General features: G+C 41.0%; 1 protein-coding gene across 5 annotated transcripts in view; it reads left to right on the top strand.

The window, feature by feature from the left end:
* brsk2a (BR serine/threonine kinase 2a) overlaps positions 1 to 14,564 on the top strand; it is a 463,611-nt gene that overhangs the window by 353,467 nt on the left and 95,580 nt on the right. For all 5 annotated transcript variants that reach the window (XM_071326834.1, XM_071326833.1, XM_071326836.1 and 2 more), the window contains exons 5-6: positions 1,673 to 1,789; positions 13,131 to 13,164. In XM_071326834.1, the coding sequence (XP_071182935.1) occupies positions 1,673 to 1,789; positions 13,131 to 13,164 (151 nt within the window). The remainder of the gene's footprint in view (positions 1 to 1,672; positions 1,790 to 13,130; positions 13,165 to 14,564) is intronic.

A 14,564-nucleotide genomic window follows, 5' to 3' on the forward strand; every position in this document is an offset into this window, starting at 1 on the left:
ATCAGTGTAGATGAAGGGGAGGAGAGAGGTTAAAGAAGGAATTTAAGCCTTTACAGTGGTGTAACAATACTTGAAAGTACTACTTAAGTTGTTTTTTGGAGTATCCGCACTGTACTTTACTAATTATATTTTGGACAACTTTTACTTCACTATATTCCTAAAATAAAATATTGTCCTTTTTACTCCATACATTTTCCCTCACAATCCAAAGTACTCGTTACATTTAGAATGCTTAGCAGGACAGGGAAATTGTGAAATTCGCACACTTGTCAAGACAACACGTGGTCATCCCTTCTGCCTATGGTCTGGCAGACTCACTAAACACAAATGCTGTCGTCTGCTTTGCTTAATATAAGGAATTTAAAATGATTTATACTTTTACTTATACTTTTGATACTGAAGTATATTTTAGCAATTACATTTACTTTTGATACTTAAGTATATTTAAAACCGAATACTTTTACTCAAGTACTATTTTACTGGGTAACTTTCACTTTTACTTGAGTAACTTTCTATTAAGGTATCTATACTTTTACTCAAGTATGACAATAGGGTACTTTTTCCACCACTGAGCCTTGAGACAATTGAGACATGGATTGTGTATGTGTGCAATTCAGAGGGTGAATGGGCAAGACAAAATATTTAAGTGCCTTTGAATGGGGTATGCTAGTAGGTGCTATGCGCACAGGTTTGTGTCAAGAACTGCAACGCTTCTGGGTTTTGCACACTGAACAGTTTCCTGCGTGTATCAAGTATCGTCCACTCCCCAAATGACATCCAGCCAACTTGACACAACTGTGGGAAGCATTGGAGTCTCTCTCCCTGTCTGTCTTAAGGCCTGTTCAGAGATGAGCGAGAGGGACACAGCAGGGAGCTAGCTGTATGCTCGGTCGTCTCCCACACCAGGATTGTAATTCAGTAGGAACGAATTGGGCTGACAACGGGAGGTACCTAGCTGAAATGTCCAATAAGTGATGTTTGTTTTTGGTTTCCATTACAAAACATTTTGCTATGGGGCAAAATGTTTTATTACGGTGTGCACTAAATTCAAATTGCTTAAAAGTGCATCCCTCCCTAGCTCCTTCCCTGAACAAATCACTGTTTAGACATGGCTTTTGCCTGTTCACTCATTTCCAATCGGTGATTACTTTAGTAGTAGTGGAAGGTTTAATTGGTTTCTCGTACTCATGGACTGAATTTGCTTGGCTACTCCAGGCTCCTTGCTGCGGCCAAACGCAACGCCACGCTCACGGGCGTTAGTTTCTTCTCCACAATGAATCTGGATCTGAGTACCTCCCCGAACCTTCACTGAATGTGAATACATTCGCGGCCGTCTGATTGGTCCAGAAACCGATGGGTTTGGCCAGAGCCAGAATACACGTGGGAAAAGCGGCGGTTTGAAAATTCATCATTGGCTTTGATACTCTGATTGGTTAGAGAGGATCCAATCACTGATGACTTTGTTTTGTACGATGCCCCTTGTTACCACAAACAACTTCAATGATAGCAGTCGTGTGTGTCTGTGTGTGTGTGTGTGCACTAATCCATAGGATATGTTTGATTAATGCCAAAGCTAAAACATAATGTATTGTACATTTGCTAACCATTTGCTTTCTCTCTCTCTCCCTCTCTGTGTCTCCCTCCCTGTCCTTTGTCCCTCTCTCCCTCCCAGCCACAGAGATTTGAAGCCAGAGAACCTGTTGTTAGATGAGAAGAACAACATCAGGGTAGCAGACTTTGGCATGGCCTCTCTACAGGTCGGCGACAGTCTGCTGGAGACCAGCTGTGGGTGAGTACAGAATAAAATGTTAGTACAGGAGTACAAGGACAGAGCATCACAGGAGTCTAAAACAATTGAAAACAAAAACTTCATTTTAAGTGATAAGTAGGCATTGGTCTGAAGCCGAAAAGGAAAATAAATTCATATGAGCACCACAGTGCCTACATCACCCATGCTCTACCAAGGTTTTCCAGCACACAGTTTTGACATACTATAGTAGCTACGTATGTTGGTCTATTCTAGTTCAAACAATGTGTATGTTGCTTAGGACGCAAACCTTCTCATTTGGGGCTACTCCCACAATAATGTGATTTGTACTGCATAGAAGTTAAAATATTGGATTCTTCACACAATAATCCCATTCCACTACTTTTAAGACAAGACCATAATGCTTGATTGAGTGAGCTGTTTTGTCTTGTAGTAATGTGGCGCTTGCCTGTATTTCCTTATATTTAAAAAAAAAATAAGCCAAAATACGTGTTCAATGTATTTTATTCATGGAGTGCCTTCGTTACAACTATGAAACAGAAAGCATATGTGTTGGAACACGGTAACATATTATTTTTATAAAGACAAAATCAAATTAAAATACCCCAACCACCAAGAAACACAGTAAAAAGTAGCGCGGTCAAATTATGAAAAAACATCAGTAGCCTAAACATCATTATAAGCGCCAAGTGGCCTTGATAAGTGGTGATACTGCACAAAAGCACTATAGACATTATAATGAACATAGATAAACTATGAACATAGTGTAGATATGACAGCAGTTAAATAATTGTCAGTTACTGTCAAGCTCGTGCTTGTGTGCATCTTCACACAATGGCATCAGTTGGATTTAATTTAGCCGTTATCCTTTTCCTAACAGTTCACACAATTCTTGTGACTTTCAGTTGCTTGACACACTTTGACATAAAATTTTTTGGTTTTAGTGCATAATAGTCCCCTGTTGTTGTGTCCTGTTGTCTTGTCATTCTTCAGCACTGTTGTACTACAATGGCTGTGAAGGTGCCTTATTTTGCGCATATGGAGGGAGCCCCCATCTCACTTTGTTCATGGTGACGGCCAGACTTGTTTTCTTTGCAAGCAACTTGTTCGCCAAGTTGCTTGGAGTGAAAAGTAAAGAAATTGTCTATGGAGACATTGCTCCGCTTGCCATCGTCAGGTTCCACAAGCCTCATCGCCACATTCTCCGACACTCACACCTGCTTTCCAATGTGGATATTTTCCCAGATATTGTTCAGCCGTTCAGTAACACACACGCCCTCACTGTGTAGCCTACTGCAAGTAGGCCAGAGTAGACTGCTAAGACAGCTTTGATTTGGTGAACTAACTTAAGGTAAATACTATTTTAAGTTTCGGGCCTGTATTTAGAATGGATCAATACAATAGAATGGCCCGCCCTGTTCTTCCTTCACAATTGGTGATTGCATAATTATGCATCATTTGCTTCCCCTCGCTCATCAACTCACCCATTTTCCCCCTTTCTCCCCATCATATTTTACTTAATTTATTTTCCCTGTTATATGTGTGAAATTAGTTTTGGTATAGTTTAGGTTCAGTTCTGAGGCATTTTTCAGGGTGATTATCAGCTGGGCACTTTCAACTGTCTGAAGAAGGAGCGGAGCAAGCCCTACTGTTAAAATAAATGATGAGCAGTCAAAATGACTGCTTTAGCTGTTCTAGTGTTAAACTCAATGATCACTTTATAGATGCTATGGTCTTGTTTTAATCCGACGTCTAGAATTTGAGCTAGGTGGGCACAGGCAATACTCTGAAAATTAATTCGCTAATGACCCTGTTAAAAATGTATGTGGTTCTCTGTAATGGCCAGACAGCTCATGATGCAACTTTTAATCAACATCGGGTCCGTATTGGCTTAGATATGATGGAAGGGTGAGCCTAGGGGTCCCGCCCGCTAGCGGGACGACTTCCTGTGAAACTGGAGGGCCACAATTCAAATAAATAATCCCAAAAATTAGGGATATTAAACACGTAGGTACGTACAAGTTTCATATATCAGTTGAAAGCTTAAATTCTTGTTAATCTAACTGTACTGTCCGAATTACAGTAGCTATTACAGCAAAAGCATGCCATGTGATTGTTTGAGGACGGCGTCCCACATTTTTTTTAAACATCCACCGGCACAGGTCTCATAAATTTACAAATAGTGATTAAATATTCACTTACTTTTTGAAAATCTTCCTCTGATTTGTCATCCAAAGGGTCCCAGCTATAACATGTAGTGTCCCTTTGTTAGTTAAAATCCTTCTTTATATCCCAAAAAGTCTGTTTATTTGACGCCCTCGATTAGAGTAATCCACTTGATCAACATGCAGAGAAAGGAATCCGAAAATCTACCACTAAACTTTGTTTCAACAAATCAACATACGTTTCTATTTACTCCTCAGATATCCTAAAATGTAATCAAACTATAATATTTCTTACGGAAAGAAGTATGTTCAATAAAACAGGTGCTTCTTCTTGGCGCGTGCATACACAAATTTCCAAGACTGTCTCCCTGTACTAAAACTGTTATTTCTTATTTACTTGTGAAGTTATAAGCTTGAAACCTTGAACATAGACTGCTGACACCCAGTGGAAGCCATTGGAATTGCAGCCTGGGAGCTAGAATTGAGTTTGCCCTTATACTTGCCATTGGAAGAGCATGGTCTCTCTCCCCCCAAAATTTCTGGTTGTTTTTTCTTTGGATTTTCTCCTACTATATCTATTGTGTTATATTCTCCTATACATTTCTACAAACTTCAAAGTGTTTTCTTTCCAATGGTACCAATTATATACATATCCTGGCTTCAGGGCCTGAGTAACAGGCAGTTTACTTTGGGCACGTCATTCAGGAGGAAATTGAGAAAAAAGGGGCCTAACCCGAACAAGTTTAACACTGAGTTTCAACCAATGCATACTATAGTCGCGCCAACCGGTGGGGGGGGGGGGGGGGGGGAGGCTGATCCTTGATCAGCACTCGTGTTCTGAGATACTGGAGAAATGCCTGGTCTGATTTTAGCGCTGCAGACCCGAAACTACATATGACCCCCAGCAGCGGGTGTTCATGTAGTGAGGAATAATCCATTAAGGAATAATCCAGCTCTATGTTTAATGCATTTTGTTGACTATATGGATGTGCTCAACAGTAGTCCACAGAGACAATTTCATTTTAACATCAGCAGATACTCAGCCTAAAACACCAAAGAGCAAGAAATACAGATGCAGAAGCACAGTGGCTAGGAAATACTCCCCAGAAAGACAGCAAAGGATGGCCAGTACTCTTCTGGGTATCTTGAAAGTTTCATGCAAGGCATTTCTTTAAACAGACCAATCCATACCTCTGGAGGTTTTTTGTTTGTAGTGAATGAATGAATGACACTTTATTTTCATGTCAAATTGGCAGTTAGCAAGCCATCCCTTACCGAATAAATTGACACATAAACAAACATGACAATAATTCACTGTGATAATTATTCTTCTGGTGTTCTCTGCAGTGCGCATCGCATAAAGAGTGAAAAAAATGTAAGATAAAAATCAATACATTATAGTAAATAAGGTTACCCAAACAATAATTATATCCCTGAGGAGTAAAAAAAACTATACATACGTACATATACACAGTATATGTACATATACATACATTCTAACAACATCTACTCATTCAAGGGTTTTTCTTTATTTGTACTATTTTCTACATTGTAGAATAATAGTGAAGACATCAAAACTGACACATATGGGATCATGTAGTAACCAAAAAAAGTGTTAAACAAATCAAAATATATTTTAGATTCTTCATAGTAGCCAACCTTTGCCTTGATGACAGCTTTGCACACTCTTGGCATTTTCTCAAACAGCTTCATGAGGTACTCACCTGGAATGCATTTCAATTAACAGGTGTGCCTTGTTAAACATTAATTTGTGGAATTTCTTTCCTTCTTAATGCATTTGAGCCAATCAGTTTTGTTGTGACAAGGTAGGAGTGATAACCTATCTGGTAAAAGACCAAATCCAGTCCATCATTGTTAAGACATGAAGGTCAGTCAAATCGGAGAATGTCAAACTTTGAATGTTTCTTCAAATGCAGTTGCAAAAACCACTAAGCGTTATGATGAAACTTGCTCTCATGAGGAACGCCACGGGAAAGGAAGACCCAGAGTTACCTCTGCTGCAGAGGATAAGTTCATTAGAGTTACCAGCATCAGATTGCAGCCCAAATAAATGCTTCACAAAGTTCAAGAAACAGACACATCTCAACATCAACTGTTCAGAGGAGACTGCGTGAATCAGGCCTTCATGGTCGAAATTCTGCAAAGAAACCACTACTAATCTTTGTGACGAATTATACCAGTCGATCAATCCAAACTGTGCAGTGGCCAATTAATGAATGGACAGAGACATCTGTTACAAAACACCAAAAAGTTGAATGACATTTGGAGATTGTCAAGCCATAATATTGAAGTGCCCAAAGTCGGTATACTTTATTTATCATATGTGTGGTTGGCACAAAACCCTGGTGGTGGAAAATCCATTGCATATGTTTTATATAACTGTAAACATGATATAAAAATGTTGAAAATCTGATATCCCCCTAGCTGATCATTGTCTGCTGCCAGCTCTGATTGTAATGTAATGAAACAGGCAGGGAGAGGGAGCTCGTCTGTGGGTGTCGGCCAACCCTTAACCTTTCTGGCCCGTAGCCCTGCGTGGCATTGACTGTGCTAGAAAACCAAGCAAAAGTATCCGCGTTTATAAACCCACTAAATAGTCACATAATTTGCCATGGTATACTGTTGATTACGGGCCAGATAGCACTGCATTTTGCTTTGTATTTGTGATCCAAATAGGTAAGGTAGTTGTGTTTTTACTATGCTGTAATTTGTTGCTCCCGTGTAAGATGGAGCCGGAGAAGAAGGCAGACGCTTTACCTGCCCCCGTGTTTTTTTGTTTGTTTATTTACGTTGTTTGTCGAAACAGAGAGGAACCAGGCTATGAGGGGTGGCCAGTCCTCTTCTGCCTGTGCCGGGTGGAGATTATAACAGAACATGGCCAAGATGTTCAAATGTTCATAGATGACCAGCAGGGTCAAATAATAATAGTCACAGTGGTTGTAGAGGATGCAACAGGTCAGCACCTCAGGAGTAAATGTCAGTTGGCTTTCATAGCCGATCATTCGGAGTATCTCTACCGCTCCTGCTGTCTCTAGAGAGTTGAAAACAGCAGGTCTGGGACAAGGTACCGCGTCCGGTGAACAGGTCAGCCACAGACAGAACAGTTGAAACTGGAGCAACAGCATGACCAGGTGGACTGGGGACAGCAATGAGTCATTAGGCCAGGTAGTCCTGAGGCATGGTCCTCCGAGAGAGAGAAAGAAAGAAAGAAAAAGAAAGAGAGAGAGAAAAAGAGAGCGAATAAGAGAGAGCATACTTACATTCACACAGGACACCGGATAAGACAGGAGAAATACTCCAGATATAACAGACTGACCCTAGCCCCCCGACACAAACTATTGCAGCATAATTACAGGAGGCTGAGACAGGAGGGGTCGGGAGACACTTTAGCCCCATCCGACGATACCCCCGGACAGGGCCAAACAGTCAGGATATAACCCCACCCACTTTGCCAAAGCACAGCCCACACCACTAGAGGAATATATTTTACCACCAACTTACTATCCTGAGACAAGGCCGAGTATAGCCCACGAAGATCTCCCCCACGGCACGACCCGGACGCCAACCCGGACAGGAAGATCACATTAGTGACTCAACCCACTCAAGTGACGAACCCCTCCTAGGGACGGCATGGAAGAGCACCAGTAAGCCAGTGACTCAGCCCCTGTAATAGGGTTAGAGGCAGAGAATCCCAGTGGAGAGAGGGGAACCGGCCAGGCAGAGACAGCACGGGCGGTTCGTTGCTCCAGTGCCTTTCCATTCACCTTCACACTCCTGGGCCAGACTACACTCAATCATAGGACCTACTGAAGAGATTAATCTTCCATAAAGACTTAAAAGGTCATTTACCACCTTCAGAAGTTAAGTCTCAGTGCTATGATGGGGTCTAAAACCAGAACTGAAGCGTTTCATATAACTTGTTTATCTTCAGGAAGCCAGTGAGTTGCTGCGCAACAGCTTTTTCAAAAAGATTTGAGAGGAATGGGAGATTCGATATAGGCCGATAGTTTTTTATATTTTCTGGGTCAAGGTTTGGCTTTATTACTGGCACTTTTAGTGAGTTTGGTACACATCCGGTGGATTGAGAGCTGTTTATTATGTTTAACATAGGAGGGCCAAGCACAGGAATCAGCTCTTTCAGTAGTTTAGTTGGAATAGGATCCAGTATGCAGCTTGAAGGTTTAGAGGCCATGATTATTTTCATCAATGTGTCAAGAGATATAGTAATAAAAAACTTGAGTGTCTCCCTTGAACCCAGGTCCGGAGAGAAGAGTGGAGAGGAGTGGACACAGACAAATTCCACAGCTGTCCTTATATTGACAAATTAATATCCATCTCCAAACAAAAAATACAAATGATTTGTACTTCTCTGTTCCTTAGATTCCCTGCAAGCCACCGACGTACGTAGATAACCAGCTCCCATTCACCCAGGCTTCTCTGATGTTCTGTGTGTTTTGACATTTGCCTCGGCTTAACTAGTGTATCAGCGAGCGGGCGTTCTCTCTCACTCATTTTCATAATGCAGTATGACATCTGCAATCACGACGGACGTATTTGCATAACGTTCTTGTTTGCATTTCTTGCCGAACACCATCAGCCCGGTGGCGAGGTTCATTATCAGCACACCTGACAGTGCGTCAGGCAGGAAGTTCATCTGTCAACGATGTAAATTCATGGGCGGCTAATGGGCTCTGTGTTTACAGGCCTGCGATAGAAGCTTTCAGTAGGATCCAATATCCTGCTAGTTAGACGATGCGATACAGGAACAGGAGTGGCAAACGTCACCTGGATGTCACCTCGCTGGGCTGTGTTCATTAGGCACCAGACAGAAGAAAACAGACTGAAACAGGGAGTAATCAAAACGTTGTCTGTTGCGTGCCCTAATGAGCAAGGCCCTAGTTGAGGTCGCATGAGTCTGTTTATTTGACTTACAGCTAGCATCCATATGCAAACACTGGCCCTATTCAAATACAGTACACTAATATTCTCCGACAATGCATACTTCTTTCTTCTGCTCCTTGATTGTGTAACTAGTCTGACTTGACCCGATTGTTGGAAAAATCTGTTCAGTGGAACCCTTGCTTACAGGGTAAGAAATCATGGCCATTTAAAAAAATTCATCCTTCCTTGGAGACTTGTAAGAACAAACGTTTCCTCAAGCAATGAATAAAGGATGCATTTTCTACTCATATACAGTGGGGAGAACAAGTATTTGATACACTGCCGATTTTGCAGGTTTTCCTACTTACAAAGCATGTAGAGGTCTGTAATTTGTATCATAGGTACACTTCAACTGTGAGAGACAGAATCTAAAACAAAAATCCAGAAAATCACATTGTATGATTTTTAAGTAATTCATTTGCATTTTATTGCATGACATAAGTATTTGATACATCAGAGAAGCAGAACTTAATATTTGGTACAGAAACCTTTGTTTGCAATTACAGAGATCATACGTTTCCTGTAGTTCTTGACCAGGTTTGCACACACTGCAGCAGGGATTTTGGCCCACTCCTCCATACAGACCTTCTCCAGATCCTTCAGGTTTCGGGGCTGTCGCTGGGCAATACGGACTTTCAGCTCCCTCCAAAGATTTTCTATTGGGTTCAGGTCTGGAGACTGGCTAGGCCACTCCAGGACCTTGAGATGCTTCTTACGGAGCCACTCCTTAGTTGCCCTGGCTGTGTGTTTTGGGTTGTTGTCATGCTGGAAGACCCAGCCACGACCCATCTTCAATGCTCTTACTGAGGGAAGGAGGTTGTTGGCCAAGATCTCGCGATACATGGCCCCATCCATCCTCCCCTCAATACGGTGCAGTCGTCCTGTCCCCTTTGCAGAAAAGCATCCCCAAAGAATTATGTTTCCACCTCCATGCTTCACGGTTGGGATGGTGTTCTTGGGGTTGTACTCATCCTTCTTCTTCCTCCAAACACGGTGAGTGGAGTTTAGACCAAAAAGCTCAATTTTTGTCTCATCAGACCACATGACCTTCTCCCATTCCTCCTTTGGATCATCCAGATGGTCATTGGCAAACTTCAGACGGGCCTAGACATGCGCTGGCTTGAGCAGGGGGACCTTGCGTGCACTGCAGGATTTTAATCCATGACGGCGTAGTGTGTTACTAATGGTTTTCTTTGAGACTGTGGTCCCAGCTCTCTTCAGGTCATTGACCAGGTCCTGCCGTGTAGTTCTGGGCTGATCCCTCACCTTCCTCATGATCATTGATGCCCCACGAGGTGAGATCTTGCATGGAGCCCCAGACCGAGGGTGATTGACCGTCATCTTGAACTTCTTCCATTTTCTAATAATTGCGCCAACAGTTGTTGACTTCTCACCAAGCTGCTTGCCTATTGTCCTGTAGCCCATCCCAGCCTTGTGCAGGTCTACAATTTTATCCCTGATGTCCTTACACAGCTCTCTGGTCTTGGCCATTGCGGAGATGTTGGAGTCTGTTTGATTGAGTGTGTGGACAGGTGTCTTTTATACAGGTAACGAGTTCAAACAGGTGCAGTTAACACAGGTAATGAGTGGAGAACAGGAGGGCTTCTTAAAGAAAAACTAACAGGTCTGTGAGAGCCGGAATTCTTACTGGTTGGTAGGTGATCAAATACTTATGTCATGCAATAAAATGCAAATTAATTATTATAAAATCATACAATGTTATTTTCTGGATTTTTGTTTTAGATTCCGCCTCTCACAGTTGAAGTGTACCTATGATAAAAATGACAGACCTCTACATGCTTTGTAAGTAGGAAAACCTGCAAAATCGGCAGTGTATCAAATACTTGTTCTCCCCACTGTATATACATTACATACATTGAATATACACTACCTTTCAAAAATGTGGTGTCACTTAGAAATGTCCGTGTTTTTGAAAGAAAAGAAGAAAAAAAAATCCATTTATGTCACCTGAGATATCTCTGTTTTCTTTATATTTTGGTTAGGTCAGGGTGTGACTAGGGTGGGTACGTTAGTTTTTGTATTGTCTAGGGTATTTTGTATGTCTAGGGTTTTTGTAGGTCTAGGTGATTTGTATGTCTATGGTGGCCTGATATGGTACCCAATCAGAGGCAGCTGTTTATCGTTGTCTCTGATTGGGGATCATATTTAGGTAGCCATTTTCCCTTTGGTGTTCGTGGGTTCTTGTTCTATGTTTAGTTGCCTGTCTGCACTATTCATATTAGCTTCACGGTTCGTTTTGTTATTTTGTTCAGTGTTCGTTCTTTTAATAAAGAAGAATGTACGCTTACCACGCTGCGCTTGGTCTCCTCCTTAAAACGGCCGTGACAATTTAAAATAACATCAAATTGATCAGAAATACAGTGTAGACATTGTTAATGTTGTAAATGACTATTGTAACTGGAAATGACAGATTTTTTCATTGAATATCTACATATGCATACAGAGGTCCATTATCAGCAACCATCACTCTTGTGTTCCAATGGCACGTTGTGTTATCTAATCCAAGTTTATCATTTTAAAAGGCTAGTTGATCATTAGAAAATCATTTTGCAATTATGTTAGCACAGCTGAAAACTGTTGTGTTGATTAAAGAAGCATTACAACTGGCCTTCTTTAGACTAGTTGAGTATCTGGAGCATCAGCATTTGTGGGTTCAATTACAGGCTCAGAATGGCCAGAAACAAAGGAACTTTCTTCTGAAACTCATCAGTCTATTCTTGTTCTGAGAAATGAAGGCTATTCCATGCGAGAAATTGCCAAGAAACTGAAGATCTCGTACAACGCTGTGTACTACTCCCTTCACAGAACAGCGCAAACTGGCTCTAACCAGAATAGATAGAGGAGTGGGAGGCCCCCGGTGCACAACTGAGCAAGAGGACAAGTACATTAGAGTGTCACAAGTCCTCAACTGGCACCTTCATGAAATAGTATCCTCAAAACACGAGTCTCAACATCAACAGTGAAGAGGCGTCTCGGGGATGACTGTTGTAGCTGTTAAAAACAATGTTGAAAAGGTGATCATGTTAGATAAGTTCACTAGGAAGTATATGTTGGTTGGAGAGAAAGTGCATTTGGTCTACTTACCACTGTTTAGCCAACTGTACAAAGTTTCTACTGGTAGGTTGCAAAGTAAACATCACCAGCTAACAGTACATCAGCAAATAAGCCCCTCGTTCTGCTGCTTGACAGGCAGAGCCTACAAAGGATGGAATATTAATCTAAACCACTCATACTTGTCAGGTCTAGTTCACTTTTATTTTATATCCAATTAACCTAACGTATCTGAAATTGCATGATCATTTGATGTTTACTGATCATGAGAAGCATGCAGTTAATTGCGGTATAACTCTGATGATAGAGCGAAATGTGTTTTGCACTGAATCATTTAATAGAGTTTGTAGTTCTGACTATGCTCTTCGAGACGTAATGATATTACAAGCAAATAGTTAACATTTATTTAACAATCCCTTGAAAACGGCACTCAGTTGTCAATGGTTTTAGCAGAGCTGGGGGGCAAATCGAATGTTCTGAAACCTATACGATGTCTCTATATGGTGACATCGTAATCGAAATGTCTGACGCAATCCCCATTGACTTGCTGATGAAAGATAGTGTCTGGGGAAATCACTTGATTCTTCTTTCACAATCACATACTACCTGGGGTAATAACAAAGTGAAATCATTGTCAAATAAATTTTAAAAAGCAGCAAGCTGAATTACAAGTACAACAACATGATTAAATACAAATGATTACACATTTACAGAACACCATAAAAATACAAATAACACTGACTCTTTCTGTAGGGCATTGAAAGTATAGGTGCCAAGAATGGTTTCTGTTGGTTGTAATTTGTGCGAGTGTTTATGCGTAAGCCATCATATAAGTGAGGTTACAACCCTGCAAAGTGCAGACTGTACAATCCACATGGGAAAGCTGTGTAAACTCACAGTAAAGATCACAGTAAAGACTTTACTGATGGATCCTGTAAAATCAATTGTTTCTTCTTCACAATCACAAAGTGAAAACGATGGATGTTCCAAATGACACCCTATTCAATATATATGGTGGGGAATTACTTTTAACCAGAGCTGTCTCCGAACAACAGTAGTGGACTGTATATGGAATAAAGTTTCTATGTACCGTTTTTTAGTAGGAATACGCATTGATGTTGCTACGTAGAATTTTAAAAGTTGTTTTTTGTGTCTCTTCACAGATCTCCGCACTATGCATGCCCAGAAGTTATAAGGGTGAGTATGTTTTAGTTTTACTCTTCAAGGGCCCGATTCAGTCCTAGGAACTCTATGCCTTTCCTATGAACGCCTTTCCCACGCACTTCTCAGTAGTTGGTATTCAGACTTACCTTATGCAGGTGCTCGTGCTGAATAAATTGAATTCGACCATTGGAAAAACCTTCCGACTTGCTGACCAACAGATTTTCTCATGGAGTTTTCATTCAATAGGGTTTTCTTGACAGACTCACTAGAATATTCTATAGAGGGAACGGTTCGGAATATTAGGGAACAATGAAAGAAAACGTGTAAATACATGCATACCGTATTTGTGTCCTATTCAGAGCCAATTGGTAGATTTAAAAATACTCTGATCTTCTATATTATTTACGGTTGGGAAAGTATTTATGAATAATACTTTTTTTAAGTTTGGAGAGCCGCTACGCACAGAATATATTGGTGAATCAAGAATACATTGGTTTGATTCATCCTGATAGTTGCCTTATTCAATTGTTCAATCTATTTGGGGCTCCTGAGTGGCGCAGCGGTCTAAGGCACTGCACCTCAGTGCTTGAGGCATCACTACAGACACCATGGATTGAATCCAGGCTGTATCACAACCGGACGTGATTTGGAGTTCCATAGGGCGGCGCACAATCGGCCCAGCGTCGTCCGGGTTTGGCTGGTGTAGGCCGTCATTGTAAATAAGATTTTGTTCTTAACTGACTTGCCTAGTTAAATAAAGGTTCAATTTTTTTTAAATAATACAAAATTAAAATATATATTTGAAGGTGAGACAAGTGTACAATAGGGGTTGCGCTAGCCTAATATGATCCCCTTTTGCTAGGGATCCTCAGGAACAACCACATGAACGTGACAGAGGAAAGAAAGGTAACCCGACAATGGAATGGAATGTTGCCAAATGTAAGGAAACTAACACTAAAGTGACAGTAATAAATGTAGGCTATGTGGGTAGCTGACTGTGGCTACTGATAGTGGCTAATATTAACACAGACAAATTGTAGAAAATACAGTGAAAAGTCTGGCCATATAATTAAAACATTCTAGAAATCATAAATTAACTCGGTAGGTTTGGCGCTATACTGTCATTTGCGTATGGCTACAGAAGCCTATAGCTTGGGTCTCCAAATTTCACCCCTGCAAGTTATAAGGCCAGCATGTAATAAAATGCCCTATGGAAAAGCTGATATGTTGATATGCTTCCGTCGGCTGACATATGACTGGTTTCACATTTCTCTCCAGCGAAAGGTAAAATAGATCTACAACAATAGTCACATATATTTACAATCCCCTTATCCAAACAGCGTACTACACTCAACAAAAATATAAACACAACTTGTAATGTGTAGGTCCCATGTTTCATGAGCTGAAGTAAAAAAATCCCAGAAATGTTCCGT

Source organism: Salvelinus alpinus, chromosome 9 (genome assembly GCF_045679555.1).
Source record: "Salvelinus alpinus chromosome 9, SLU_Salpinus.1, whole genome shotgun sequence".
In the NCBI taxonomy this organism is placed as follows: domain Eukaryota; kingdom Metazoa; phylum Chordata; class Actinopteri; order Salmoniformes; family Salmonidae; genus Salvelinus; species Salvelinus alpinus.